Below are 27,796 nucleotides of genomic sequence, written 5' to 3'. Positions count from 1 at the left end.
CCACTCTAGGCCCAGCACTATCTTGCTGTTGGAATGGTTAGCTATATTTCCCAATCTGTGTTCACCTTAAGCTAGCCACTAGGAGGCATGCAGCAACAACTGGTCTCACTCTTCTGAATATTATCACCAGGCCTGTTTCATCTTTAAACAGCACAAATCAAACAATTATGCCCAAATGATTGTACCCTCACTTTCCAAAATTATAAACATTGCGTCATTTTTTGAGTATCCCACATCATTCTAAAGTCCTTTATGATTATAAGCCCTGTTCTCTGTGTGAAATGGATTGCATATTTTAGAGCACCATGTGGACTATGCCTTTTATCTTATTTTCCATTATTTTATTTTATAGTTCTATTACATGACAATTAGCTAAGACCAGCAACACATTTGTAGTCAAGCTAGTACATTGAACTAATTCTAGGATCATACCCATCACACCTCCCAAACCATTCCTATCCCATGCCATAATAGTCTTCCATTGTCACCAATCCCACACTGTTCCCTGCTTCTCATGCTATTTTCAACCAAATTGTTCCAATCTTGATACCATACTTCTCAACAATTTCATCTTTCACATGCCATTTGCTCCATTCAATCACAATGCCATATAATTGCAACCTTCCTATGTTAGTATCTCAAGCCAACCCTTCACTCCCATGCAATCACAATCCCATGACATTCGATCTTTGCATTCCATCCTTGCTATGCTACGCCATCCCTACGGCTCCTTATTGATATTCCCAATCCTCCCACACTTGCATGGCATTCCTATCTCACTTCATTCTGTCTTTCACATGCTGCCCCTCTCATATCTTCCCATCCCACTATGTCATTCATCATCTTATGTCATCACCGTCTGCATGCATGCCATTTTCTACCTCAATTGTTTCTCCCCCATGTACCTCACCTCTCCCAAATAATGCTCTCCCAATCATTCAGCCAGAGAAATTTCATTGCTGGCTACCCTTACCTTCTGGTGCTTCTTCTTTTCCAAACCCCCAAGCTCGTGCCAAACTTTTTGAGTATTACTGATCAGGGTTTGTAAACTTTTTGCTTTTCCAAGGGATTGGTGCTGGATTTTCACAAGGAGTTTAATGGATTAGTATAGTCTGTCCGGGGAAAGCCTGCCTCTAATAATGGAGACGATAGTTGCAGTTCTCCAAGAGCTACAGCTTGATTTGGAGGTAGAAAAAAGGCAGCAAAGAAGGGGGAAGCTCTGAGCAATGGGAGGATGGAGGTTTCAACAGAAAGCCTAACCCATCATGAGGAACATTGCTCCTCTCTCACATCAGGTAGAAACAGTGTATGAGGTGCTTGGTCTTATAAATTGTTATGATTCAGGTGAATGGTAATAAAGAGTGAGATCTGGCTTGATGGACAATAGGGTTTTAACATAAAATTTATTGTACAGAAGGATAATAAAACAATATCGCACTATTTGGGGTGGCTCAGTGGTTAGCAATGCTGCCTCATAGTACCAGGGTCCCAGGTTCGATTCCAGCCTTGGGCGACTGTCTATATGACGTTTGCATATTCTCCCCATGTCTGTGTGGGTTTCCTCTGGGTGCTCTGGTTTCCTCCCACAGTCGAAAGATGTGCAGGTTAGGTGAATTGGCCATGCAGAATTGCCCATAGTACTAGGTGCATTAGTCAGAGGGAAATGGGTCAGGGTGGGTTACTCTTCAGAGGGTCGGTGTGGACTGGTTAGGCCAAAGGGCCTGTTTCCACACTGTAGGGAATCTAATCTATATAGAAACAATTGTAATAATTTTATTACAAATATCAGAAATAAAGATTTTACATTTAACAACAACCTGATGTACTCTTACCTCTGTGAAGGGTCACATTATCTCCACTTTAAAACTCTTTGTTCAGTTAGCATGACTGTAGTTGGTTTCTTTCCAGCAAAGTTCTACATTCACTTGATGCTATTTCTTTCAGTTAATGTCTCTTCCAGTGACCCTTAAATAAACTGCTAACACTGATCACTTATTATTTAGCATTTAGATTTTGTAAATTCATATCTTCAACAGCTTTCTGCTCCTGATAGTTTGCTTCTGAATAACTCATGGCTGTTCCTGTATTCCTGATTGCTTTGCAGACTTCAATTACCTTCGTTAAGGACCTCTTCTGTCGGAATAAGCCATACACATTGCCTGTCCTTTTGGATAGTTCAGTCTTTTTGTGGTACTGGACTTCTGTCACCACGCACCAGCAGCTACTTTTTCCTTCTTCCTTTTTTCCCAAATGCACTGAATTGTTCACCTCGAGGGTTTAACCACTTCATTAAAATGCATGTAAACAAAACAAAGACAGAAATTCAAAATAAATGTAGCTAAATATGGTTCTTCCAATTTAGAACACAAGTTTCCAAATAATGTATGTATATCATGTATCTTCATCACTAACCCAACCTGCCACCACACAGCAGGGAGAGGGCACCACTGCCAGTGACAGTTAAAGTTGTCATCGCTCTCAGTTTTTATCCCAATGATTTTATCAGCCAGGAGCATTCAACATTAGCAACATTTCAGAGTTCATCATCGTTGGTCCACCACAAAGAACTAGCAGTGGTCTCCAACCCTTTTTAAGCACAAGATCAGTTTTTGAATTTAAGTGCAACTGAGGATCCACTGCAAAGAAAATGTACACTAACCAATATTTTTGTGCTATATAAATCTAAAATGGAGTGTAATATATCACTTTGTCTTCTACTCACCAAGTTTCAATGTGACACCTGTGACTGGACATGAGCGTTAAAATGCTAGTTGTATACTGTCCATCAAATGCATATCTGTGAGGTGAGTGTAATACTTGGACTTGATTATCTTTTCATTATATCTTCATTTGGGAAAGCTTTGTCTCACAGGAGTTAAAGTAAGCTTTCACTGTAAAAGCGCATTGGAGTGGCTTTTTTTCCCTCTGTTTACAAGTCTTCAAAAATCAATGTGCCTTGATCTGACTTTCAGCTCAATATCATCTTGCGTAGTAAGTATCTCCATATTAACTTCATTGCTTTGTCAATCAAACACCTGTTGGAATTTGGTAGCCAACCCCATCAATGTCTACCTGAAGGATTTGAGACAAACATGATAATTTGTTCCATCACATATAATTCCTAAAATCACCTGTTGTATTCCTCTGCTAACTTCCTCAAGTATGCACAGAAGTTTTCTGGATGGAATCATTTTCCAATGTCTTTGTTTTTGTTTATATAGTGTTTTCTGCAGATTGGAAGTGTTGCAGCATTTTACTGGACCACTGACCAAGTTTTAAGTTGAATGTAGTCACAGCATTCACAGAGAAAGTCTCTGTTTTGCTCCCTGCAGTCCACAGTCCAGTACATTCAATTTTAATGTTATGTCTATAAGGAACCCAAATTTGAGCATCCACATATTGTCTGACAGCTCACTTCATTCCATGATTTGAGGAAAAAAATGATGATTTCAGGTATCAGATTTAAAACTCCTTGCCAGGAGAGTGTGTAAGATTATGGATTATAGCATAGTTAGGTGGTTCTTTTTGACTGGCACAGACTCGATGGGCTGAAGGGCCTTCATCTGTACTGTATGACTTTTTCTCAACTTTACCACCACCATGGTGGCACAGTGGTTGGCAGTGCTGCCTCTCAGCACCAGGGTCCCAGGTTCAATTCCAGCCTCAGGTAACTGTCTGTGTGGAGTTTGCACATTTCCCACGTCTGCATGGGTTTCCTCCAGGTGCTCTGGATTCCTCCCACAATCTAAATATGTGCAGGCCAGGCCATGCTAAATTGCCCATAGCGTTAGGTGCATTAGTCAGAGGGAAAATGGGTCTGGACGGGTTTCTCTGCGGAGGGTCAGTGTGGACTGGTTGGGCCGGATGGCCTGTTTCCACGCTGTAGGGAATCTAATCTAAATTAGTGCGGTGGATTAATTCATCACAGGAAGCGTTGACCTTGTCAAGTAATTATTTACACAAGTGGTGGTAAAGGATTCTGGCTCAAATCAAGTTTACAATCTTAACTAACTTTCATTACATGAGAAAAGTCAATAACTGTAGTTATACTTCCGGATCCCTGCCCCTAGAACATCCAGAATTATGTGGCTACTTTCAAGATGTGAAGGCACAGAAAGTAACTTATGTGGTCACAGTTTATTCCCAGGGCCTCTGAAAGGCTGGTTTGCTCAGATATTGGCTATGGAGCACAACAGTGTTCCTTGTTATTTTCCTCCATTCTTTACAGACCCATAAAATAAACAGCTGAAGAATAAAACTTCAGGTATGCATAGAAGGGTAGAGGAGCAGGATTGGTGAGTTGCTCTTGCAAAGAGTCCACATGGGCACAATTGTCTGAATAGACTCTCATGTTTCTAGTACAGGAGTATACTGGCTTCACTCAATGGTCCCTAGTATATTTCTTATTTATTCATTTGTTTGCATTGCCATTGCAAACCTACTTCACCCTGCAATGATAATCCATTTGGACCAAGATGCAATAAGGCTGGCAAAGCCTGTTAAGTGCATGCACTTTTCTCCATGGTTTCCAGTAGCAGAAATCATGCAGCAGCAAGCTGTTCAGTGAGCATGCAACAAGGGAACACAGGCAAGCGCTAAGACCAGAGACACTGTGATCAACCTGTCAAATGTGTTCTGTAAGTTAGAGACCACTGAATGAGATGCTGGCTGTTGGATGATGTCCACTCTACACCCAGCTCATGACTCCCTTCTGCCAGCTGACATCATATGGACAACACACTGGCAATGAGAGGTATGCAGAAAGTAGAAGCATCATGGAATAAGTTCAGCAGCTTTTTGAAATATTAATTCCACTGCCCGGAGTACTGGGAGGCATTCTCTGCCTCACAGTACAGTTATCAAGAGAGCAGAACCCTGGCCACCAGGTCCTTGGAGGAAGTGATGGAAGTAGGAGTTGAAAGAAGAAGATGGGAGAAATTACTGACCCTGGATGGATTGAATACTCAAATTCTAAGTCCCCGAAGATTCCTCTGGACATTATTGTTGCTCCATAATTCCCACTTTTCAATCTTTCCATCACAATCACAGCAAAACTCTTGACGTGAAAGTCACCAACTTGCCATAAAAACTTTGTCCAGCTACAAATTCAATAACACGTACAAGACTTACCTATTCACATTGTGAATTCTCTGAGTGCCTGTCTCACTGATGCCTTTGTCTGGCCTAGTGGTCCTATGCCTGCTACCCCAGTGGCTGCAGCTTTCTGGCAGAATGATTTTGACACACAGCCGGGGAGACTGTAGATGGCCTTGGAGGATAACTCAGTAGAAACCTGGGATTGGAAATAGCAAGGGCAGTGACAGATGGCAATGGTGCAGGCACAAATACTGTCAACCTGAGCAGTGTGGGGAAACTCAGAGCCACTGCTATACCCCCAGGAAGGCATCTCATTCCAGTACTATGTTAGAGTGTGAGGTACTGGACTGCTGTGACAGCCTGCATGCAATGTAGTCCACTGGCATCTGTAACCATCAATGGCAGCAGCCTGAACTTGCATGGCACTAAGATGAGTTTACATATCAGCAACAGACATCTGATTACCTCAATCTGATGTTTTGTTGCTAAGCTTCTGCTTGTGCTGTAGTGGAAGTTGAGAGACTATCTGCTCTGCTAGCACTGTGCATCATGGTTGCGACTGCAGGTGCTGTCATAACATTGACATCCACTTCTAAGCTGGGAAAGGTGGCCTCTGACTCTGCTTAAGATCCAGGCTAAGTTGGAATCAGACTGTTCTGTGGTCCCTGTCAGTCACAAGAGACTCAGTGGAAGACCTATCAACACAGAAAGCATCTATTTGTGCATGCACCCCAAAATTCTCTTGTACAACATCCCATCCAAGTTCTCATTTTTATCCTTCACAGAAGAATTTGCCTGTAACCTCCACCTACTCTGAGCTAGAACACAGTGTATCATTTGTCTTGGCCTGGCTCCAGACCACCCATGTCTGGCAACATACCAATTGCTGATCCTAACTCAATGCAACCCTCTAGGGTGTATGTAATGCCAATACCTGAGGTATGGCTATGACTGTCAGATCAAATGATGATGCTTTTGTCAGAGGTCTGCTGTTGCTCTTTGTTATGGAACTGGCAAAGCAGAACATGTTGAAAGAAGAAAAGCATAAGCAAAGATTATGATTAGGTGGGGTGGAGGGCAAGAGATCCATGGTCATCTCATCTACAGCTTCCACTAGATGGCAGATAACAGGATGAGAGTGAAGTGGGATTTGAGAAGGACCATAAGATAGAAACATCCCAGCATCCTGAATGTTCTCAGTAAAGCTAATACAACAGCTTCAATCACAGCCAGTCCCATGATTACAACATCATCTCTCCCAAAGTGTTCAGGAAATGTGGGCATGACTTTTTTAAATCAGTTGACTACTGTTCCTCAATATTATGTTCTACCTTGACTGGCTATAAAAGTGGGATGACATCTCTTGCAGTGTTTTTGGGTAATTTTTTTGCCATAACTGAATACCTTCAAGTAGGTGGTAGGTTTGAAAGGCAGGTGTGAGACTAGCAGCCATGGCAAGTGTGTGAAGGCGAGGTAGAGTACCTAGATGATCAGCATGAATCCTGATTACTGATGGTTGATTGACAAGACTATGTTACATCAAGCAGCTTGAGAGATAAGTCCTATTCTGATAAAAGATACCCTTTAAACGTATTCACCGATGGTGACCACTCTTGTCAGGTCATTGAACTTTACCCACTCAAGTCTTAGTGGCTGGACACTTTTGGTGTGACTCTTGATTTCCTTCTGGCCCCCTGTGGAAACATGGAACTGGATTTTTCCAGGGGGCTACTGAACTGCACCAACCAGCTCAAACGAAGCTCAAAAGCTCACAGTGTTCAGGAATCAGTTACTCATCGCCTATATTTTAATAAATGGTCATATGTAATTTCCTCTGGAGAAAGCAATAAATTGCTGGAAGGTGAACTAGACCAAATGTCTTTCTACCCCACCTGCATAAATGTGGCTCAAGAGCAGTATGCAGATGAGGACTGGCCTTGTAGACTACTGGCACTATTCTTAATACACTTTCACCTCCAATCTCATTTCTGGTGGTATCTAAATGAAGAGCAGGATCACAAAGTGTATGCATTATTACCTGTTGCAAGACCAGCTGCAAGGTAATAACGCTGCATAATGCCAGCATTCAATATTACACTCAATCAAGTTCTTTCCCCTGTGTGCCGACCTGCTTCTTGTTGGCTGGGGTTCTGGAATATTTTGAACTGTAAAGTGACATTCTTTGTAATATTATTCCAGTAAAGTGTAGCCTACAAAGAAGTATTGGTGAAGTCACACTCACAGCAATTCTTTAGTCTGAATCACAAAGAAAAAATAATGAAGTCAAAAGCAAAAAGAAGTGTTTTGTATATTAAATGTTAGGTCATCTTAGATCAATAGTTGTCAAAACTGGGCTGACAGTTATGCATATAATCAGTTGTGTGTTGTCCAATACAGTAATTATATCAGCACCTTTTGAAATATAATGTATTTTCCATAGCAGAAAGGTAAATGCATTGAAGTTTAGCTTTGCGACCCTTTTCAAGGTCTCAGTTCTGTTTAGCTGCAAAGCTAGAGGCATGCTTATGAACTACAAGCAGTTTTGACCAGGGTTGTTTAGGCTATTTAAGGATTGGAATGACAGACATCTAAAAGCTTTGCTGCAAATTAATCTCAACCTCCCCATTGTCAAAGTATGATGTAACAATATTTAATCGTGGGTATCCAGCAATGACAGAATTGGTCCATTTTCATGTGATCTTAAGACTGTCCCTGTGTTGCAGTTTGGGCTTTTAAAATAACAATTTCTAGTTTGAAACACTTCTGAGAATTTCTCCCACTAAATCATGTATCTTGGATACTAAATTCTGAGTCCGTCAGTTTTAGTTCTGAATTTAAACATGCAAATTGGAATTTATGGACATTGCCCATATTCATTTTTCAACTCATTGAACTTGTCAATATTTAAAATAATTTACCAAATGTAAGATCCTTTATTACATGTGTGTGTACATATTATATAAGTATGTCCAGCTGTCTGAAGGTAAGCGGAGAGGTGAGGATGCCGATAAGATAGCGAGGAAAGGTGGTGAATGTTTTTTTATTCCATTTGTTTACGGTGTGTGGGCATTGCTGCCTAAGGCCAGTATTTATTAACCATCCTTACTTGCCCTCACAAAAAGAAACAAACAAATTAGGAGTTGAACTAGGCCACTCAGCTGTCGAGGCCGTTCTGCCATTCGATAAGAAAAGGACTGATCTGATTACTCCCCATTCCAGCCTGCCCCCATTAACCTTGCATCCACTTGCTTATTAAGAAGCTATCAATCTCTGCCATTAAGAATTTCACTTCTTCCACTGCCTTTTGAAGAAGAGGGTTCTAAAGACTCAAGACCCTCTGAGAAAAATAAAATTTTCTTATCCCAGTCTTAAATGGATAATACTTTATATTTAAACAGTGACACCAAATTCTAGATCTTCCATAAGTGGAAATATTCTTTCCACATCCACCTCTTATGTGTTTTAATCAAGTCATTTTTCCTTCTTTTAGGCACAAGCTGAACCTCTCCAAGCTTTGCTCACAATGCAACCCTCCGTATTCTAGCTCTTAACCCAGTCATGTTTTTCTGAACTGCTACTAATGCATTTACATCTTTCCTTAAATAAGGAAACTGATACTTTACACAGTCCTCAAAATGTGGTTGCACCAGTGCCTTGTATAACTCAAGCATAATTTCTCTACAATGTTTATTGCAAAGTGAAATAAATATACCCACATTCTGTTGGTTTTCCTAATTACTTGTTATATCAGCCTCAGAACCTTTTGTGCACTAGGACACATGTTTAAATAACATGCTTATTTTTCATCTTTCTTGCCAAAATGGACAATTTCACATTTTCCCATCTTATACTCCACTTCCCAGATCTTTGCCCATTAGTTGAACTTGTCTGTACACTTTGTAATTTTCTTATGACCTATTGCCAACTTACTTTCCAACTACCTTTGTGCCATCAGCAAATTTAACAACCAAGACTTCAGCTTCTTCTAAGTCATTTACTTAAATTGTCAAATGTTCCTCTCTATGATACATCTTGACAACCAGAAAATGATCTCACTGTTTTCTGTTAGCTGAACAATCTTGTATCTATGTCTGTATGTTAACCCCTACTCAGTTGAGTTTCACTTTCCATAATAATCTTTGATGAAGATAACCTTATAAAATGACTTTTAGAAATCCAAGTGCAGCACATCCATTGCTTGCTCTTTATCCACAATATGTGTTATTTCCTCAAAAAAGTAACAATAAATTGGTTAAATATGACTTTCCTTTCATAAAACCATGTTGACTTTGCCTAATTATCTTGAACTTTCTATGCTATGACAGCGGTGATGAGAACCACATTCTTGAACCACAATAGCCATTTAGGAGCACATACACTGCTGTCAGGAAGGGAGTTTCATGATTTTGACCCAGCTACAGTGCGGAAGTGGCAAGATGGTTTTGAGTCATGATGGTTTATGGCTTGGAGGTGAACTTGTATGTAGTGTTGTCCCTATGTACCTGTTACCCTATTCCTTCTAGGTGGTCGAGATTTGAAACATGCTGTTGAAGAAGCTCAGGTCTGTAATGCAGTTCATCTTGAAGATGGTACAGACTCCTGCCACTACGTACCAGTGGTGAAGGCAGTAAATGTTTGAGGTGGTGAATAGATGCCAACCAAACTGTTGTTATTTCCTCAATGATGTTCAGTTTCTGGAATGTTCTTGGAAGTGCACTCATGCAGGAAAGTAGAGAATATTCCGTGACACATGGTGGACAGGCTTTGGGATGTCAGGATGTGATGAACTCACTGCGGAATTTCCAGCCTCTTACCTGTTATTTGTAAGCATGGCTTCTAAGTTCAATTTTGGTTAATGATAACCCCCTGGAAGTTGATAGTTGGGAATTCAGCAATGAAAATACTGAATGACAAAAGGAGACGGTTACATTCTGTTTTGATGGCAATGGTCATTATCTGGCATTGGTGGCATGACTATTAACTGGCACTTTTCACCACAAGCCTGAATGTCGTTCAGTTTTATTGTGTGTGGGCATAGACTACTTCAATAGAGGGATTGTGATTGATACTGAACATCGTGCGATCCACAATAAACATTCCCATTTCTGACATATGATGGAGGGAAGATCATTAATAAAACAACTAAAGATATCTGGGCCAAATGTATCATTTGTTTTTCCTTTTGCCATGCCATTTTACTGGGGAACTGGCACCCTGCCCTTAGCCCAGTTGAGCCACTGTAGTGGTCAGTTAAAGACGTTTTCCCTCTTCCTCTGACTTTCATCCAGCTATAGGAAGCCCTCCAGTGCATATGAAATCCCTGTGTTTTTTTCAGGATGGGATGATTTTGGGCAATTATCAGCCCACAGAGGGCCTCACGCCACAACGGCCATCCCCGCACCCCCACCCCCCTCCCCCAACAATTATATCATCAGTCTCTCTCCCTGTCACCTTATCAGGGCTGTATGCCTGGCCCTAGCCTTTCCTCAAACCCCACTTACTTGGTTGTGGGGCCACAGCAATGTGTGCTATTCCTCCAGTTGCCATCCCATCAATGGCCACCACTCTCAGTTACTTTCTCAGGCTTCCAGCTGTCAAATTGGCTTCAGCTGACAAGGTGCAATTTCAGGTTCCCCTGACTGTTGAGGTGAGATCGCCCATCCTGCATTTGGACTGGTTTGTGTGAACACCACTGCCAGCATTAAAAGCAGTCCATTTTTATTGCTGACCATACCTCGACAACATTGAGATGGCACTGACATGCAAGGTGGCTTCAGACCAGGCTGGCAGGGTCTGGTGTTATGGACTCCTCTACCAGTCTCAGGGAAGAAGACACTCTTCCTTTACATGACTTTTTCCACCAGGTCTTCCAGGTCTCTGTCAGAGAACTACAGCACCACCTTCTCCTTCTCAGACATGTTCAGGTTCAGTCCTTTAATGATAGTGGTAAGGAGGGCTCAGAGAAATACAAGGAGTAAGGAATAAAAATATGATCCTGGCCTTGTACCCTAATTTCTTTGACAGAGAAAGCATTTTCATTGATGTGACAACCCAATCATTCTAAAACACGATTGTACTTTTAGGAGCAGGCGATGGCCTTGTGGTATTATCACTGGATTGTTAATGTAGAAACCCAGGTAATGTTCTGGGGCCCAGGATTCAAATCTCAACACTGCAGATGGCGGAATTTGGATTTAATAAGAATCTATAATTAAGAGTCTAATGATGATCATGAATCCATTGTTGATTGTTGGAAAAAAAACATCTAGTTCACTAATGTCCTTTAGGGAAGGAAACTGCATTCCTTACCTGGTCTGACCTACATGTGACTGCAGATTCACAGCAATGTGTTTGACTCTTAACTGCCTTCTGGGCAATTAGGAATGGGCTATAAATGCTGGCCAAGCCAGTGCCACCTCATGTTATGAATAAAAAATGAAATGACAATTTTCTTTTGTTGAGCAGGTGTCTTAATATTTTGAATTCTTGATCTTGACTAGATGAAAACTGACTGTAAATGTCAGGTTTCTGCCAATTGAGGGTGATTTTCTGGTTGGGTTGCATCACAATTGTGAAGACTGGAGATTAATAGATATTGAAAGGATGGCATGGTGGCTCGATGGTTAGCACTGCTGCAAAACAGTGCCAGGGACCCAGGTTCGATTCCACCCTCAAATGACTGTCTGTGTAGAGTTTGCACATTCTCCCTGTGTTTGTGTGGGTTTCCTCCAGGCGCTCCGGTTTCCCTCCAAAGATGTGCCACCATTTAGGTGAATTAGCCATGCTAAACTGCCTATAGTGTTCAGGGATGTGTTGGTTAGATGCATTAGTCAGGGGAAATGTAGAGTAATAGGGTAGGGCAATAGGTCTAGGTTGGTTACTCTTTGTGTGTAGGCCTGCTGGACCAAATGACCTGTTTTCACACTGTGGAGGTTCTATGATGAATAAAAGGTAAAGATGTATTTTCTTTTGTTTTTGAAAAGTGTAAATTGCTCAGTCCTTGGAGTATAGGATGTTATGTTGAGGTTGTACAGGACATTGGTGAGGCCTCTTCTGGAAGACTGCATCTGGTCGTCCAGTTATAGGAAGGATATTATTAAACTGGAAAGGGTTTAGAGGGGAATTACCAGGATGTTGCCGGGTATGGAAGGTTTGAGTTATAAAGAAAGGGACTTTTTTCACTGGAGGGTGGGAGGTTGAAAGGGGACCTGATAGAAGTTTATAAAGTAGAGGTATAGATAGAGTTGACGGTAGTTGTCTTTTCTCTAAGCTGAGGAACTTCAAGACTACGGGACACATTTTTAAGGTGAGAGGAGAGAGACTTAAAAAAGACATAAGGGGCAAATTCTTTACAGAGAGGGTAGTTCGCTTGTGGAATGAACTTCCTGAAAGTTCTGGATGCAGGTACAATTACAATATTTCAAAGACATTTGGATGGATATCAGAATAGGGAAGATTTGGAGAAATATGGACCAGGAGCAGGCAGGTGGGACTAGTTTAGTTCTGCATGGACTGGTTGGACTGAAGGGTCTGATTCGTGCTCTCTGACTCTGTGACCAGCTAGGAAATGATTCACACAATACAAAAGCGAGAAACATAAAATTAAGTGATCAGAACTCATCACATGGTTTCAACTCCACCTAAAAAAAATTTAACTTTGCAGTCACAACAGATTTCTTCTGTAAAAAAAATTGCGAAGCCTATCTGGTAGGTCAAATTTGGAAGAGCACATTAATTTATACTATAAAAAGCAGCTGAAAGTTTTATTGAACAGGATTTTCCATAATTGAATATTAGTATTAATAAAAACTGCATGTATTTTGCAAATTTGTCAACTATTATAGTAACAAAACTATTTAAATATCAGGATTAGCTTTACTATTGTAATTTTCACCCGATCTAAAAATTAAAAATTAATTTTGGGTTTTAATATTTTCTCATTCTGTCCTTTCTGTCTTCTCTCTGCATTTTTGTCATGCAAATGCTAATTTGTATCTTTTGAATCATCTTCTGTCTGTTCTCTTTTTTGAAAAACTCAAAAATATTCCCTCCCTTTTATTCAGTACCTGGTCTTCAAGAACTCTGTGAAGTCTTCCACCTCAGTTGTATGGATGCTAAAACTGAACTGACTACCGTAGACATATATGATCTATACTGTGCAGATATCTATAAAGTTGTTGCCCATTCTATATCAGTTTTGCAAGCTATTCTTAATCTCTTCAATTTTCTATACAAGAGACTCTCCTATCTGTAAATATTGCTAAAAGAAAACTCACCTACTAACGTATACCTGGTTAGCCAAATATTCCATCCCCATTTATGTTGAAGGAGAGAGTCTCGAAAATGTTGAGCATTTCACATACCTTGGCAGATAATTCTCCGAAGGCCACTATTGATGAGTAAATCTGATAATAGATCGACTGTGTCAGCTCATCCTTTATAAACGACAGCTGTAAATTTTTGACAACAAAGACATCTGAAGGTCAGCAAATGTTCTCCTATATACAGCAGTTGGGTGTCAGCACTCGTACACTGCAGTGAGACCTGGACTGTATATCAGCAACATGAGCATGAGACAAATTCCTTCAGTAATAATTTCTGGTGTATCCTCTAGATTCAAAGGGAAGATCATCTAACAAATACTAGTGCCCTTTTTGTCTCTGGCATTGCAAGAAATCAGGCAAAACACCAGCAAAACTCACACGATGGACTGGACTTTCTGTCTGGATGGCTGAAAAGTGTTTTTCCCAACAGTTCTGTTTTCTCAACTCTCAAATAATCATCATGCAGGGGAAAACAATGAAAATGTTTCAAAGACACTGTTGAATTTCTGCTTGAAGTGTCGTAACATTGAAATTAATGACTGGAAGGAGCTTGTTACCAGTTATTCAAAATGGCAGTGATGTGTCCATCAAACTGCATCATGCTTTTAGTGCAAACAAACACCTTAATGATGAGGCATGGTGGTGACAGCGAAGAAAAGGAAGTGAATTGGACACTCTTGATTCCGCTGCTTCTTGCAACATCCTGTCCGAAGTGCTCAAAGATCCGTTGATCACAAATCAGCTTGTTAAACCACATGAAGACCCATGACAGAATCCCTTGACTCTGTGCAGACAACATTCTCAAATTAAGGGATAGCCAATGCTGATATTGGTTAATTTCTAGTTGCTACAGTGGTTGAGGAATCCACACTGGAAAAGCATCCATTAATTGGCTGAAGACTAACTGTAAACATCAGGTTTTCATCCAGTGAAAGTCAGGAATTCTAGATATTTAATATATGTTTGATTTTCTAAATTAATGGAGTGCTACTGATATTCAAGAAATCTGGTTTATATGCCCACAGCTTTGTCAGGTCCAAAGAACATAACTTGTTGCTGGATACAGAAAGAATTAAAGAAGAACTTTCAGTCTTTCAGAAAGCCACTGATTCTTATCCGGCCAATCCCTCCTTGGTTCTGCTACTTGCCCTCCAATAAATTATCTTTCCTTTTTACAATGATGTAGGTGCAACTGGTACCTTTCATTTTTTTTTTAAATGACCTACTCTTGTGTAAGAAATATAAATGCTTTAAAAAGTAAGTGAGATTTCAACAAAAGTTCCTGTTTTGGACATGTATGAAGTCCTGGGAAATAGCTTACCTTAATCCAGTGCCGTCTGTTTATTCTGTACACATACTTCATCAAATATCTGCTAAGCAAGAATTAGTATGTCACATATCATTTCAGAAAGAATCCCATTCTCATTTTCTTACACTTCAGACCTGGGAGAAAATCTTCCTTTTATAGCAGCACCATTATGCACATTGGAAGATGTATGCACAGGTGAAGAAGCAAGTTGCAGGCAAGATTTTATTTGAAAGAATAGCAAATATATGGAGTATTTTAAGAGGATTTTATTTTCGTGAAAAGCCTTGAATAAATATGAATCTCATGCAAATATATCTAATATTTCTGTTTGCAAATATTTAGATATGGTAGCAGTCTGTATTAATGAATTGATGCCATGTTCTTGTTACACAACACAATTGAATATTTAATGAAAATCATAATCACGATACTTGATTGTTTTGTAACACCAGTTCAGGTTTACAATAATAAAGCAGGAGTTGAATATAATCATATTTCTACTGGTAAACATTTGCAAAAATAATTATTTTGCTACATTTGCCAATTCATAAATGTCATATGAAAAATATATTGTGCAGTAACTAATGAAAATATGTTTTATGTACTGTTTAATTTATGGTTTTATACAGTAAACATGAAGGATTCATATACTAAATACAATTTCCATTGTATGGCATTTTGAAACAGCTGTGAATAGAGTGAACAGATAGTGAATACACAAATTACTTTATTGCTAGAGTTGAATCTTATGTAGAGTGAAGGTTAAAATTATTGTGTTTCTGCTGTGATGACTGTATTCAGCATTTTGATGTGAAATATCCTTCATCAGTGTCACCTGGCTAAATAATCAGGCAGTGTTTTGCAGTCATCCCATTTCCTTTCACTCTTTATTAACAGCCATCTTTGGCTCTCTTTCTTTCCTAATTGGAACATCATACAGCCTTGGCAGTTGTACTATTCAATAGAATGATTAATTTTTCCTGACTGTTCTGAGCTCAATTGACCTGTTTTGACCCGTTTGTCACTGATCGTAACCTGACAGGCGCTAGCAGCCTCCAACGATTATGGCTTTTGAGATTAATCTGACGCTGTTTTATCCTACTACAGCTCATCACATGAGGAAACTGGGGCCAGTCATCCTCTCTATGGTCATGGTGTGTGTAAATGGCCTGGATGTGAAAATATTTGTGAAGATTTTGGACAGTTTTTGAAGTAAGTTTATCATGCAAACAGCCATTAAGACAATTGTCCAATTGCTAACTATTGTTTATGTATAAAAATATTAAAAATATAAATGTAGGTGTACAGATTGCCTGTTTCAATTCAAATTGTTTCAAGTTTGCATTAATATGCCTGCACTACTTAGAAAATTCTTCTTAAAATTGTTCATTTTCCAGGTATTTTTCCAAACACATATATTCAATAAAATTTATACTTTTTTTCTTGTAGGTTTTAGTCATTGAATTTCCTCAGGATACAATTTCTGTAAAATTTCATGACTTTCTCAACCCCAAGCTGCAAGATAATAGATCAAACTAAACCTGCCAGCAAACTTTAGTGATTGAAATGTATAATTGAAGGTACAAGTTTAAAACTGCCCACTGTTCTGAAAATGGACAGTATAATTAAAATCAATGGAAAATTACAACAGCTTAGGTGACAGAGTCCTCCTGGATGGTTCAATCTTGTTCCCTTCATCTGGTATAGGCTTTAGGCAGTTTGTATAGATGAGTAACTTCACAATTTGAGAATCCCTTGTTGTCATGGTGCAACTAACAGGGTGAATGAACTGTTCATGCTCCATCAACAATTTAGTTAATTAGCTCATTTGTAATTGCATTGCTTTGTTGCCAGGGTGTTAGCAGAAACATTGAAGATGTGTTTACAGTACTGTAGATTACAGTGTCTTGAAAAACAGTTCAGTATCAAGAAATAAATGCTAGAAAAAGGAATTGATCCCAAAATATATTGCAAATATAATTGTCAAGGAATAAAAATGACGTTATGTGATCTTATCATCTTTTACGTAGCTATCATGACATTCTATTGCAAATGAGCTACTTAGAAAAATTAGAATTCTCTAACATTGTCACAATAGTAGACAGCATTCTGGAAGATTTGCAAAAATTGTTGGAAAAATCAGATATGAAAACAAACAAAGTAAAGAATTAAACCATATTATTTTGTTTGATTGTTATGATCTATTTTACATTAACTCAAAGATGTAGCCACAAATACTTTGTGTATCAATTCCAGCTATTTTGACTCAGCAAGATAAGGGTTAAAATGTGATTTGGCTTTTGAAAGTACAAGTAGGAAAAAATACTATAATAATAAATTAGCAGATATAGCAGATAATTAAATCCAAATTTAATATATTTACAAGGTTGTTTGCATTATTAAAGCAGCATCAAAACTGTAATATATACAGTTATATATATCAGGCATCAATAGTCTAGATGATTGTGATCTGTGAATATTTAGCATTTTAAATAACCAAACCCATTTGTGCACTGCAGTTATGCTTTAGAAAAATGCTTTGTGGTATCCTCAGTGCATTTTGTTCTGTGTTAACAAATAGACTGTTTTGCATAAAATCCAGAAATACTGTTGTACTAAAAACTGTTACTTTGATCTTCAGATGGTGACCCACTTCTAGCAGACATGTTATAATGTTAACACTGATGCACAATATAGGTTATTGACAATTACATTTTTTCTTTGCAGCAGATTTAACTTTCTATTAAATGCTTCTTAGTTAAGAGACAAACTGTTTTCCAATCCATTAACTTTATAGTGAAAAACAGAATTAAGGGCTGCAGCTTCCCAAGCATGTTATATGTAACTCAGAATAGCAGTTAAGTCATTAAGGTGGTTGGGCCTTAGAGTATTCCTAATCTAAGCGCATATCCTCATAAAAGGAAAGAGAAAGCACACTACTGGTTTGCAATAGAGTTAATGCAAGTATACTGTACTACAATAAAAAATTAATAAAGCATGCTTGCCATTGGAATGAAAAACTATCCAGGCCAATGTTGTGGATTCAGATAGTTGACTGATGGAAATTTCTAAGGGAATCTTGTCTGGGTGCTGAAGTGGAACTTCTCTTAACTAAAAAGCAGTTTACAGTTTTTCGCTTAAAAGACAGTTACACTGAAGTACTTGGAAAGGGGATTACAGTAGAAAACTCTGTCCTGCTGTGTTTCTTTTCTGATAATGGAAAGGATTTTGGGTGAAGTGAAGAATAACATCTCAGGAATTGAATGTATTTTTATCTTTAAATTTCTGAGGTAGTGTATTTGCTGCCTAGTATAGTGACTGAATGTGCAGTACAAACTAAATCATTCATAAAGCTGGGGAATTTAGTTTTCATTTAGTATAATGATCTCGTTAAAGTCACTACACTCTTCATTAATGTGTTTTTCTGTGTAAACGTTTAACAGCTTCGTAAGTATCATCAAAAGTACTCTGGATTAAATAATTTTATTGAAATATTTGATTCAATATTTTGAATGTATTTTGTACTGATAAGACTTTTTGTGATAGAACTGTTCATTGCTACACAAGTACATAATTATTGAGAAAGAAGGTACTTATGATAAGGTCGTGGTTGAGATTAAGAAAAGTATTTAGAAGAGAATCATACTAACAGTTCAGTAATAAACATTTGTGCATAATAAGTATTGCCAAAAGATTGCTGATACACATTCTTGATTCTCTGCAAGGAAAGGTGTTGACAGAAACTAACCGTTTTGCAGATCACTTAGTATAACGTCAGTAATTCATGATAACATTTAACAGTACATCTTCATTACTGACATATAAATGTCAGATGAGACTTGCTGTGAAATGACAAAACTTGGAAAATTTGGTGTTTTGGTGTATTTTGTCTCCAAACTTAATCATTCCAATGATTGCTGAGTATTTTTGTGTAATGTAGTTATTTTCTATACAGAATCGGAAAGATATGGTCTAAAGCTTATCAGTTAAATGAAGTTTCTCTTTTTTTAACCTGTTTGTAGCTGAGTAATAAAAATTAATGTGCAGTGTAAAGAATGCTGTGTTTTAATCTAATGAAGATAACACTTTTAGTGTCAGAAGAATCTTTTTTATGCCAAAGAAGATGTATCAATGTGAACACCACTGTTCAAGGATAAATATTAAGAAATAAGTCTTTTCTTTGAAGACATTCAGGCTTAGAATGACATCATCATCATGCAATACTGACCAGAATCCATATTTAAACCTTGTTGGTTATCTATAAACTAAATGTGAAATAAAAAGACTTTGAACTTATCGATTTTGGTTAATTCAGACAGTGTACAATCTTTTATTCTGTTAACACTTAAATGCCAGGAAAGTTCCATTAGCTGGCCATACTATTATCAAGTATAAGTATACATGGGTCAAAAGAGGAACAAATTGTGTTATAGTCAGAATTGTTCTAAAATGATTTATGAACCAATGCAGTTTATTTAGTTCCTAATTTTAACAGAAATACTTGCGGAAAATCAAACAACACTTATCATATCAGTTATGTAAAATGTGATATGGAAGGTAACTGCTTGTACTATGTGTTCTAAACATTGCAACCCACATAAACAGCGAAGCGATGAATTTTATTTACAGAAGTTTCACAGCTGAAAATATTTACTTTGTAAGAGTGTGCACAATGAATCTATTAATGAAATTGTCTTGTTTGCTAGCTTTTGTGCACTTGTCAGATTCTAATCTAATGTGTTGCTCTGGCAGGTTTCCAACTGCTTTGAATTTTAACATGCTGTTAAAAAGAAAGTGCAGATTATTCTGCTGATTTTGAGAGGTTCTGTTCGATTGGTGGTATGTTTGAAATCAGCTGAAAATCAAAATGATTGGAATTAGAGAAATTGAATACATCCCTTTATCTTACTTTGACCATATTTACATCACATTCATGGGTCAGATATTGTCCACTATATTTGATGAAAGTGCCATATCAACATGATGGAGTTATACAAAGTTTGAACAGCAAATGCAAATAAATGTGGTTCTGTCATGTAAATGGCTGTAAATAGAACTGAAATTGCCTTTTAGGAAACACAACCAAACAATTGTGAAATTGTCATCCAGATGCAGTTTCTGGTGGGTTGTAGTGTTTGGAATATATTGCCATTTACTTTATATTGTAACTGGCATGACATATATGTATTAAATGATTATGGTAATTTCTGTATTAATCAATCACAACTTCAACTATAGATTATGTTTATCAAGGCTAATTTATGATTGTAAATGGCAGTCATGGAAAAAAAATCAAATTACATGGATTTGTGTTTTTTTGCTACTTGTTTCAGTTCACAACAACTGTTTAAATTAATAATGATTGTAAGTTAGGATTCTAAACATATTCAAGTTTCACACTTAAGCATCAGGTCTGACTGAATCCAACATCTAACAAATAGCTTTCACACCCCTTTACTGAATGGCAGACAACCACATCATTTATTCCATTTTGAAAACAAAAATCAATATACCTATAAAGTGACCCATAAATTAGAGCTGGCTCATAGAATATTTGTACAGTGCTGGTTTTTTGAAGGCACCCTTTGCATTTTTCCTTCACCTCTGTATTTGAACTAGAGTCACTGTAAGAGGCTCATTAGGGGACATTAGGGACTGGAGCTAACCAGAATTCCAGAGCCTGCTTTCCTCTTATTAATGCATAGCAAAGTAGAATGCACTTAAATATTTCATAAGCATTCAGTAATTTGTGTGTAATCGCCTTGTTAGCAGACCAGTAGAAGTAGAACGGGTCTGTGAAATGGTGTTAGAGATTGCATGGGTAATTTATAGACCTTTGACATTAGAAATAGCTGTTATTGGAGACTGGAATGAAGCTGTGAAATAGAACTGGCAATAAGTAGAAAACTTAATAAAGGTTTTGTAACAAGCATCTATGGGGATAACAACCCACTTGGTCGTTTTGAAGCAGCTATAATTTATGACATATGCAATATATCAAGTGCATACGATAGCATTATGGACTATTGAAATGAAAAGGGTATTTGCAACATTAGGTCCAACTTCCTGCTAGGGATGTGATTAAATGATTAATGAAATGTCCCTTTGCATATGCATTTGAAACAGCAATTAAACACAGAGTGAGAAAAATCCACCAATCCTATCATTTTTAGGCTTATCTCATGCTTGTTATATAAATCACAGAGAATTTGTGAGGAGAAATATGTCTTACCTGAAGTGGTTACTAAAGCATGAAAGAGAGTCATCATTTCTGTATAAAATAATCATAAATAAATATATTAATAATTTAAACCTATGAAAGATCTCTTGATTTATTAAGATGGCAGTTTATTTATACCATTTCTCTGGTTGTGTCCAATTTCTCTACCATAATTGGCATAATTAACTATGAAATTGAATAGACAGTATTATTTTGCTCATTGCTGGTAAACAATAGTATGAAAGAAAGACAGCAGATGTAGCAGAAAAAAAATATGCAATATTGCAAGTGTTCATTGATCTGCCTGGGTTATTCTTTAAATAATACGAGGGCTGCAAGCTAGCCTATAATTACAGAAAGCAAAGCAGCAGCTTTGGCATTTCCAAATCCTATGTCCTTTAAAGGGTGCTTTTTCAATTTGTCATCAATAATGATTTCAACAGAGTGGCATTGTCTCACATAACTTTGGAAAAACCTTTCTTTCTTATTTTTCATTTAGTGCATTGAAGGCTTGTTTTAGGTTAAATCTTTTGATGCCCATTGAAATTTAATTTAAGAGAATACCCACTGTTGCATTGTCATTACTTTCCGTTTCATTCTATGGAGTGGTATTAATAAACATGAGCAGATGCCATCTTTATGTGGTGTAGGTTGATGGCAATGCTGTATACAATTCTGATGGATACAGTAGTTACAGAACAGCAATGGTGGGTTTTCTGTAATTGCTGCAGTGCATTTGTGGGACATTTGTGTTTCATTATATTTTAATTATTTATTAAGGTTCCCATATCTAGCAAATGTGAAGACCTACGTGTTTGCTAAATATGTACCTGATTTAACTAAAACGAATCATATCTAAATCCATTCTCCTTTTAGAGATAGGTTTTCGTGACCATTATTAAAGTGTGAAACTTGAAAGTGGCTGTTGGCATTCAGCAGTTTAGACGTGCAATCTTTCTCATCCGGATATCTACACAATCAAAAGTGGATATTGTGATCAGATGCAAGAGTCCAGACTGACTTCCTGTTCCTAACCCCAAAGTCAGAGAGACAAGTTATAATTTGTACTGAAATCAGTTCATACACCATGGATCATGGATTGTTTCCTGGTCTAAATGGCACAACTCTCTGGTTAAACTTACTAACCACGTGGGGAACATTATCACTTAAAAATATATAAATCCTGAAATATGTCATGACTTACAAACCCATAACATGAATGACTGAGGTATTATACAGGGGTGTTGGTTAGATCAGTTGGCTGGACAGCTAGTTTGTAATGCAGAGTGAGGTAGGTTTAATGCCTGTATTTACTGAGATCACCATGAAAGCTCCACTTTCTCAAATTCACCCCTTACCTGAGGCATTGTGACCCTCAGGTTAAATTCACTCTGAATTGTTCTCCCTAATGAGAGAGTAGACTATAGTGACTTATATTGTCTAGAGATAATGATTCAAACACTGTTGAGAGGAGTAGACCTGATTTGGAGGTGCTGGTATTAGACTGGGTTGTACAAAGAGAGGAGTAGAGTAATTATAAAGACAATATTATGTAAAGATTGTTCTGATTCTATTTAACATATTCCTCACACAAATCTATTTGCTTACTGAGATTTTATTTAGTTCTGTTTATTTTCTCAACCCTTGTTTTATTTGACAGTGATCCTGTGAAGTATGTTGAGACAATTTATTATGTTAATATGCTATATAGATGCAAGTTGATGTCATTTTGTTCTGACTTTTGCAAATTTCTTTCAATCGTACCTTTACTTATTCTTATGAACAACTGCCTCAATTTTCACTTATGACTAGTAACGTCTCAAACCACCTTCCTGTTCTCATGACCTAAAACATTAATTTTGTTTTTCTTTCCACAGATACTTATTGTGTATTTCTTGCATTTGCTGTTTTTATTTTATTATCCAAAGTTGGTAGTGCTTAACCATCACTCCTCAATTTATATTTTCTGTGTTTCTTTCTGACTGATAGTGTCTCTCACCAAGGATTTTAGTTCTTTTTTTCTTTCCAATTTAATGTTGCTAGCCAAAATATTAAAACAATTCAGGCAGTAAACTAACATTAAGCTATAGCAAATCATGAGTGAAAACACAAAAAGTATTCATGTAAACTTGGCAAAAAAAATTACATTTAATTTTGTTATTTTTCCTATGGCCTGAATTTACCTGACTTTGCAAATCAAACTCAGGAGAAGATGCCCCAGATATTGTAATTTTCATTGATGGGAATGGTGATAGGGCAGCTCAAGTTCACAAGTGTCAGACCATAGCTACATAGGCAGATTGGCCAAAATGCTGGCCTCAGTGCTCTGACAAAAGAACAATAAAATTATATTTTAATACACATTGCCTCACTCCCACACACACACATTTGGTTGACATATCCGTGCCAATTTATGCCAGTTCATGCTGTCAACCTACCCCCATGGACTTTCAGACCTTTGATGACAACCTATGCCCCTCTATTTACCTCCAGTGGCCCCTAATGCCATGCTAAACTATATCCTGTATGGCCCTTTATAGTGCTTATGTCATCTTAATGCAAATTCCTATCAACCCATGACCTTATACACTCCATGCCAACTCTATCATTATGCAGCACAGAGTGTCCTCAGGACCTGTGCTGAGACAAAATCAAATAGAGCTTCATTCTATTTATGACACCGCTCTTTATCAATGATAGTACTTGTTACAAAGATCAATTCATTACTTTTAAATTATTGTAACAGTTTAATCTCTTATAAAAACAAGCATGAGAATTCATCACACTACATCAAAGACTTACAAATGCTTGAAACAATGAATCAAACTGTAAATTGATAGGCACCCCAATATGATAATAATAGGTTCAGAAATCATACAAAGGTAATCCTTTCGTAACCATCAGTCTTATGATCTCAGACAGAGTGAAACAGCAAGCAGAGATTCCCTTTAAAAAAGCTTCAGGCTATAAAGGGCAAGACATTTAAATGCCCCGGCAGCTTGTCACTTTCATTAAACCTGACAATTCCAATGGGTTGAACTATTTTCTCCACACAGCGATGCATGCTTTTAATAATCCCAAAAGGGTCCCTGGATCTATCCAGAAGGTTCCTTTATCTCTGCAAAAAGATACCATGCCTTTCCAAATAAAAAATCCTAACAGCTAATTTTAGAACCTCACTTGAAAAGTGTAAAGTCCACAAGATGTGTTTTTGATATCTCCAGTAGAAATTGGATCTATGTAGGATAGGATTAGCATTATTGCTCGCATGGAAGATAAATACTAGCGTTGACTAATTGGGCTAAATAATTTGGTTTCCAAGTCATACTTTCTTGAGAATATCATGTTTTGTCAGTATGTTAAATGAAAGTTGAGATGCAGGTAATCATTAAAGTGGATGGAAATTTCCCCTCATTGATACAATATGGGAAAACATGGAAAGAATGAGAAAAATCAGAATTGCAATGCAAAGATTTTATTTGCACCCTTCCCCTCAATTCTTAAATGGTAACTTCAGAATCTCACCCATGATCGGCACCTACCTTAGTCCATGCCCCAACTCACCAATTCTCCTTCTTTCATTAGAAACTAGATAACACAAATTTCCAGTATGTAAATGATAGTGGGTACCTTCTAGCCACAGCCATCATTGCAACTGCTGCTTCACATCAATGTCCCTACATGCTCAATAGACATCACCCTCCTCAACCCGTGGTTCACACCAGTCTGCATTGATAAACCACCAGCCTCACCACTTCATCATAGCTGTTTTTCAAATAACCCACACACCACATCAGCCCTTAACTTTGGAGCTCAGGGACAGCAAGGACTTGCATGTTTCTCACTTTATGTGCAGGGGCACACACATCTTATGCATCTTATCTTGCTTTCATAGTGTTCACTCCCTTTGCACTTACTTTGAGGCTTCTAGCCTCTGGCTACTGCACATTGTTCTCTGCACACACATTCACTGGCTTCAGCACCAACTTATGAGATACCAGCCTCTGTGTGGATCATATTGTTTTCTTTGTTTATGGATTTTTTTTCATCCTCAATAAGAGGTGTCCAGCCTCTGTGGTTTGCATCACTTCTACAGAGAGAGGCAGACAGCTTTTAAAGTGGGGAGCTCTGAACAGAGGGTGGAAATGTTGCTGTGCAGCACTATACTACACCAGAGTCACAATACAGTTTGTGCTAGCAGTTTACGCTGCAAACTCACTGCATGTGTTTCAAGCAAATGACCATGTGAGAGTGTCAAAGCAAAGCACTCTTTATTGAGGTGAATGGGAACACTGGTCAGTCAAGGGGTCCTACTGGAGTCAGTCAGTAGTCTCACCCTATTTCAGTCCAGAGGGTTGGCGACAGTCAGTCAGGTGCTTGGTCCTAACAGAGTCCAGGGATCCATGTCCTTGACAATGGGGATTGAGGTATGGTCATTTCTACAGGTCAAGTGCAACGAGTTCAAAGATTGCAGATTGGTTAGTCAAGGTGGTGTGGAGACCTCAGTCCAGGAAGGGGGCCATTTATTCCTGCAGTGAAATGAGTTTGATTGAGTCTGATAGAAGAACATCACAAATAGGAGACGCAGTCAGGTGACCCCAATGAGTGACTAGGAAATGCAGATATTAGGAAAGGTCACTAGTTTGGTAGGATGAGGTGAGTGAGATTTAGACATCATGTGAGCAGTAGTGAGGGTTGTAGTTCATGAACCTTGCTGAGAGGCATGAGCATTGTCAGAGTTCCAGTGAGTGGTGGCCCTACATGTTTAAAGTAAAGAGAAAAGATGATAGCACTTACCCTGAAGGAGCACAGAAGATCCATGAAGTGGGGAGTGAATATCCTTCCCTTACGCCCTTGATGATCATAGTCAAACACCACAGTATGAGGGCTAGTTCCTGTTTAGTTGTGTTTGAAATGGTGCACGGCTGGGCTTTAAACACAGTGCCAGTGGTATGAATGCCAGACGACCCAGCATTGGTGAGCACTTCTGCCTCTCTGACAGCACACTTCCTGAATTAGGCATCCAAGGTGCAAGATTGCATAACTAATGAGGCTCGAGCGAAAGATTGCAAGAGATAGGCTACTTGAGCTCTGGCAGACAGAGTACCATGAATCTCACTTGAAAAAGCATTTAGCTTAAAATGGGAAAATTGAACCCAATGTATTTTAAAGGCAAAATTGTCGTTTATGTCTTAATAAATGGTCTGCCTGTAAAACTGATTGGAAATGTATCATTTAAGGCAAAGTTAGGAAGCCTTAGTAATACATAAGTGAAATTATATTCATCAATATAATTGTTGCCTAAAATTACTTCCATCTTGCCAATACCAATTACTAAGATTAGACAGTTTGAGATGGCGGTTGATATTTTAACTCATACAAAATCTCATTTGGACAGACTTAGAATTCAACCTAGTAGAATGATGTGAAATTGTAAGCAACATATTGTACTGTGGATACTAGAGATCTTAAAAGCAGAAAATGCTGGAGAAATCCAGAAACTCTTTGATTTGATTTATTATTGTTACATGTTCCAAGATACAGTGAAAAGTATTATTTGCATGCTAAACAAATCAGACCTTACATAAGTACATCAGAGTAATAGAACAGAATGCAGAATATAGTGTTATGGCTACAAAGAAAGTGCAGAAAAAGAATAACTAATATATGAGAGATCCATTCATAAGTCTAATAACAGCAGGAAAGAAGCTGTTCTTAAATCTTTCAAATTTTTGTATCTTCTGCGTGATGGAAGAGGGCTGATAATGTTAGCTGGGAATATTATGCTAGAAATATCTGTAGAGAGAGAAACTGAGTTCTTCAGAATTTAGAATCAGACTGGACTTAAAATCAAATCTCCTTCGCTTTCCATTGATGTTACCAGTATGCTTAAGATTTTCCAGTACATTCTGTATTTGCACAATAAGAAATTGAGTCAATAAATTAAAATAAGTTAACTATTTTCTGAAGAAAGTCAAAAAAGTATTTTTCCCAGTTTGCTTGTTTCTTCATAAAATATACATAGAAACATTCAAGTTTAAACATCATGAAAAGAAAAAGTTGAGAAAGCAATTTGATATGGAAGATGTAGAGTGATTGTAAACCTGTTTACTTGGACGTTTCTGAAATTGATGAACTTACTGAATTGAAAGATTGCATTTCACAAATAACTCATGGATTGGAAAGCCAACGGATGGACCTGTAAGTTAGGATGTCATGGCATTGGCAGTGTACCTACTGCTGGCCTGCCCTGCTTAAATTTTAACCTATTGCCCAATTGACATCTTGGAGTACATAATTAATGATGAGTTAAGGGCTCGGTTACAGTGCTGCTCTGATTTAATTGACATTGGGAGAACCAAAACTCAACTTGCACACTGGTAGGTTTAACCCTGTGACTTCTATTTAAGACTTTGGGCAGGGCACATTTGAAGTCTTATGTGCAGTTCTGATTGCCACATTATAAAAACAATGTGGAGGCTTTGGAGAGGATGCAAAAAAGCTTTACTAGGACCTTGCCTGGATTGGAATATATTAGCCATAAGGAGAGGTTGGATGAACTTGGATTGTTTTCACTACAGTGATGGAAGCTGAGGGGTGACCTGATACAAATAAATAAAAGTGAGGGACATAGATAGGGTGGATAGTAGGAGTCTGTTTCCTGGGGTGAAAAGGTCAAATACTAGGAGGCATAGATTTAAAGTGAGAGAGAAAATGTTCAAAGGAGATGTGCGATAAAAGTTTTTCACACGGAGGTAACTGGAATGTGCTACAGGGGAGCTGGTAGAAGCAGGTACGTTGGCAAAGTTTAAAAGACATTTAAACAAACACTTGAAAAGGCAGGGA

At 38.0% G+C, this 27,796-nt stretch overlaps 1 protein-coding gene across 12 annotated transcripts in view; it reads left to right on the top strand.

Moving 5' to 3' along the window:
* foxp2 (forkhead box P2) overlaps positions 1-27,796 on the top strand; it is a 795,054-nt gene that overhangs the window by 709,373 nt on the left and 57,885 nt on the right. For all 12 annotated transcript variants that reach the window (XM_087997217.1, XM_087997213.1, XM_087997212.1 and 9 more), the window contains one exon: positions 15,838-15,942. In XM_087997217.1, coding sequence (XP_087853343.1) covers positions 15,838-15,942 — 105 coding nt within the window. The remainder of the gene's footprint in view (positions 1-15,837; positions 15,943-27,796) is intronic.

This window comes from Chiloscyllium plagiosum, unplaced genomic scaffold (assembly GCF_037043375.1).
Source record: "Chiloscyllium plagiosum isolate Xiang-an unplaced genomic scaffold, Cpla_swu_hap1 HiC_scaffold_19, whole genome shotgun sequence".
Classification (NCBI taxonomy): domain Eukaryota; kingdom Metazoa; phylum Chordata; class Chondrichthyes; order Orectolobiformes; family Hemiscylliidae; genus Chiloscyllium; species Chiloscyllium plagiosum.
The sequence above is the reverse complement of the archived record's forward strand: the minus strand, read 5'-3'. Positions and strand labels throughout refer to the sequence as shown.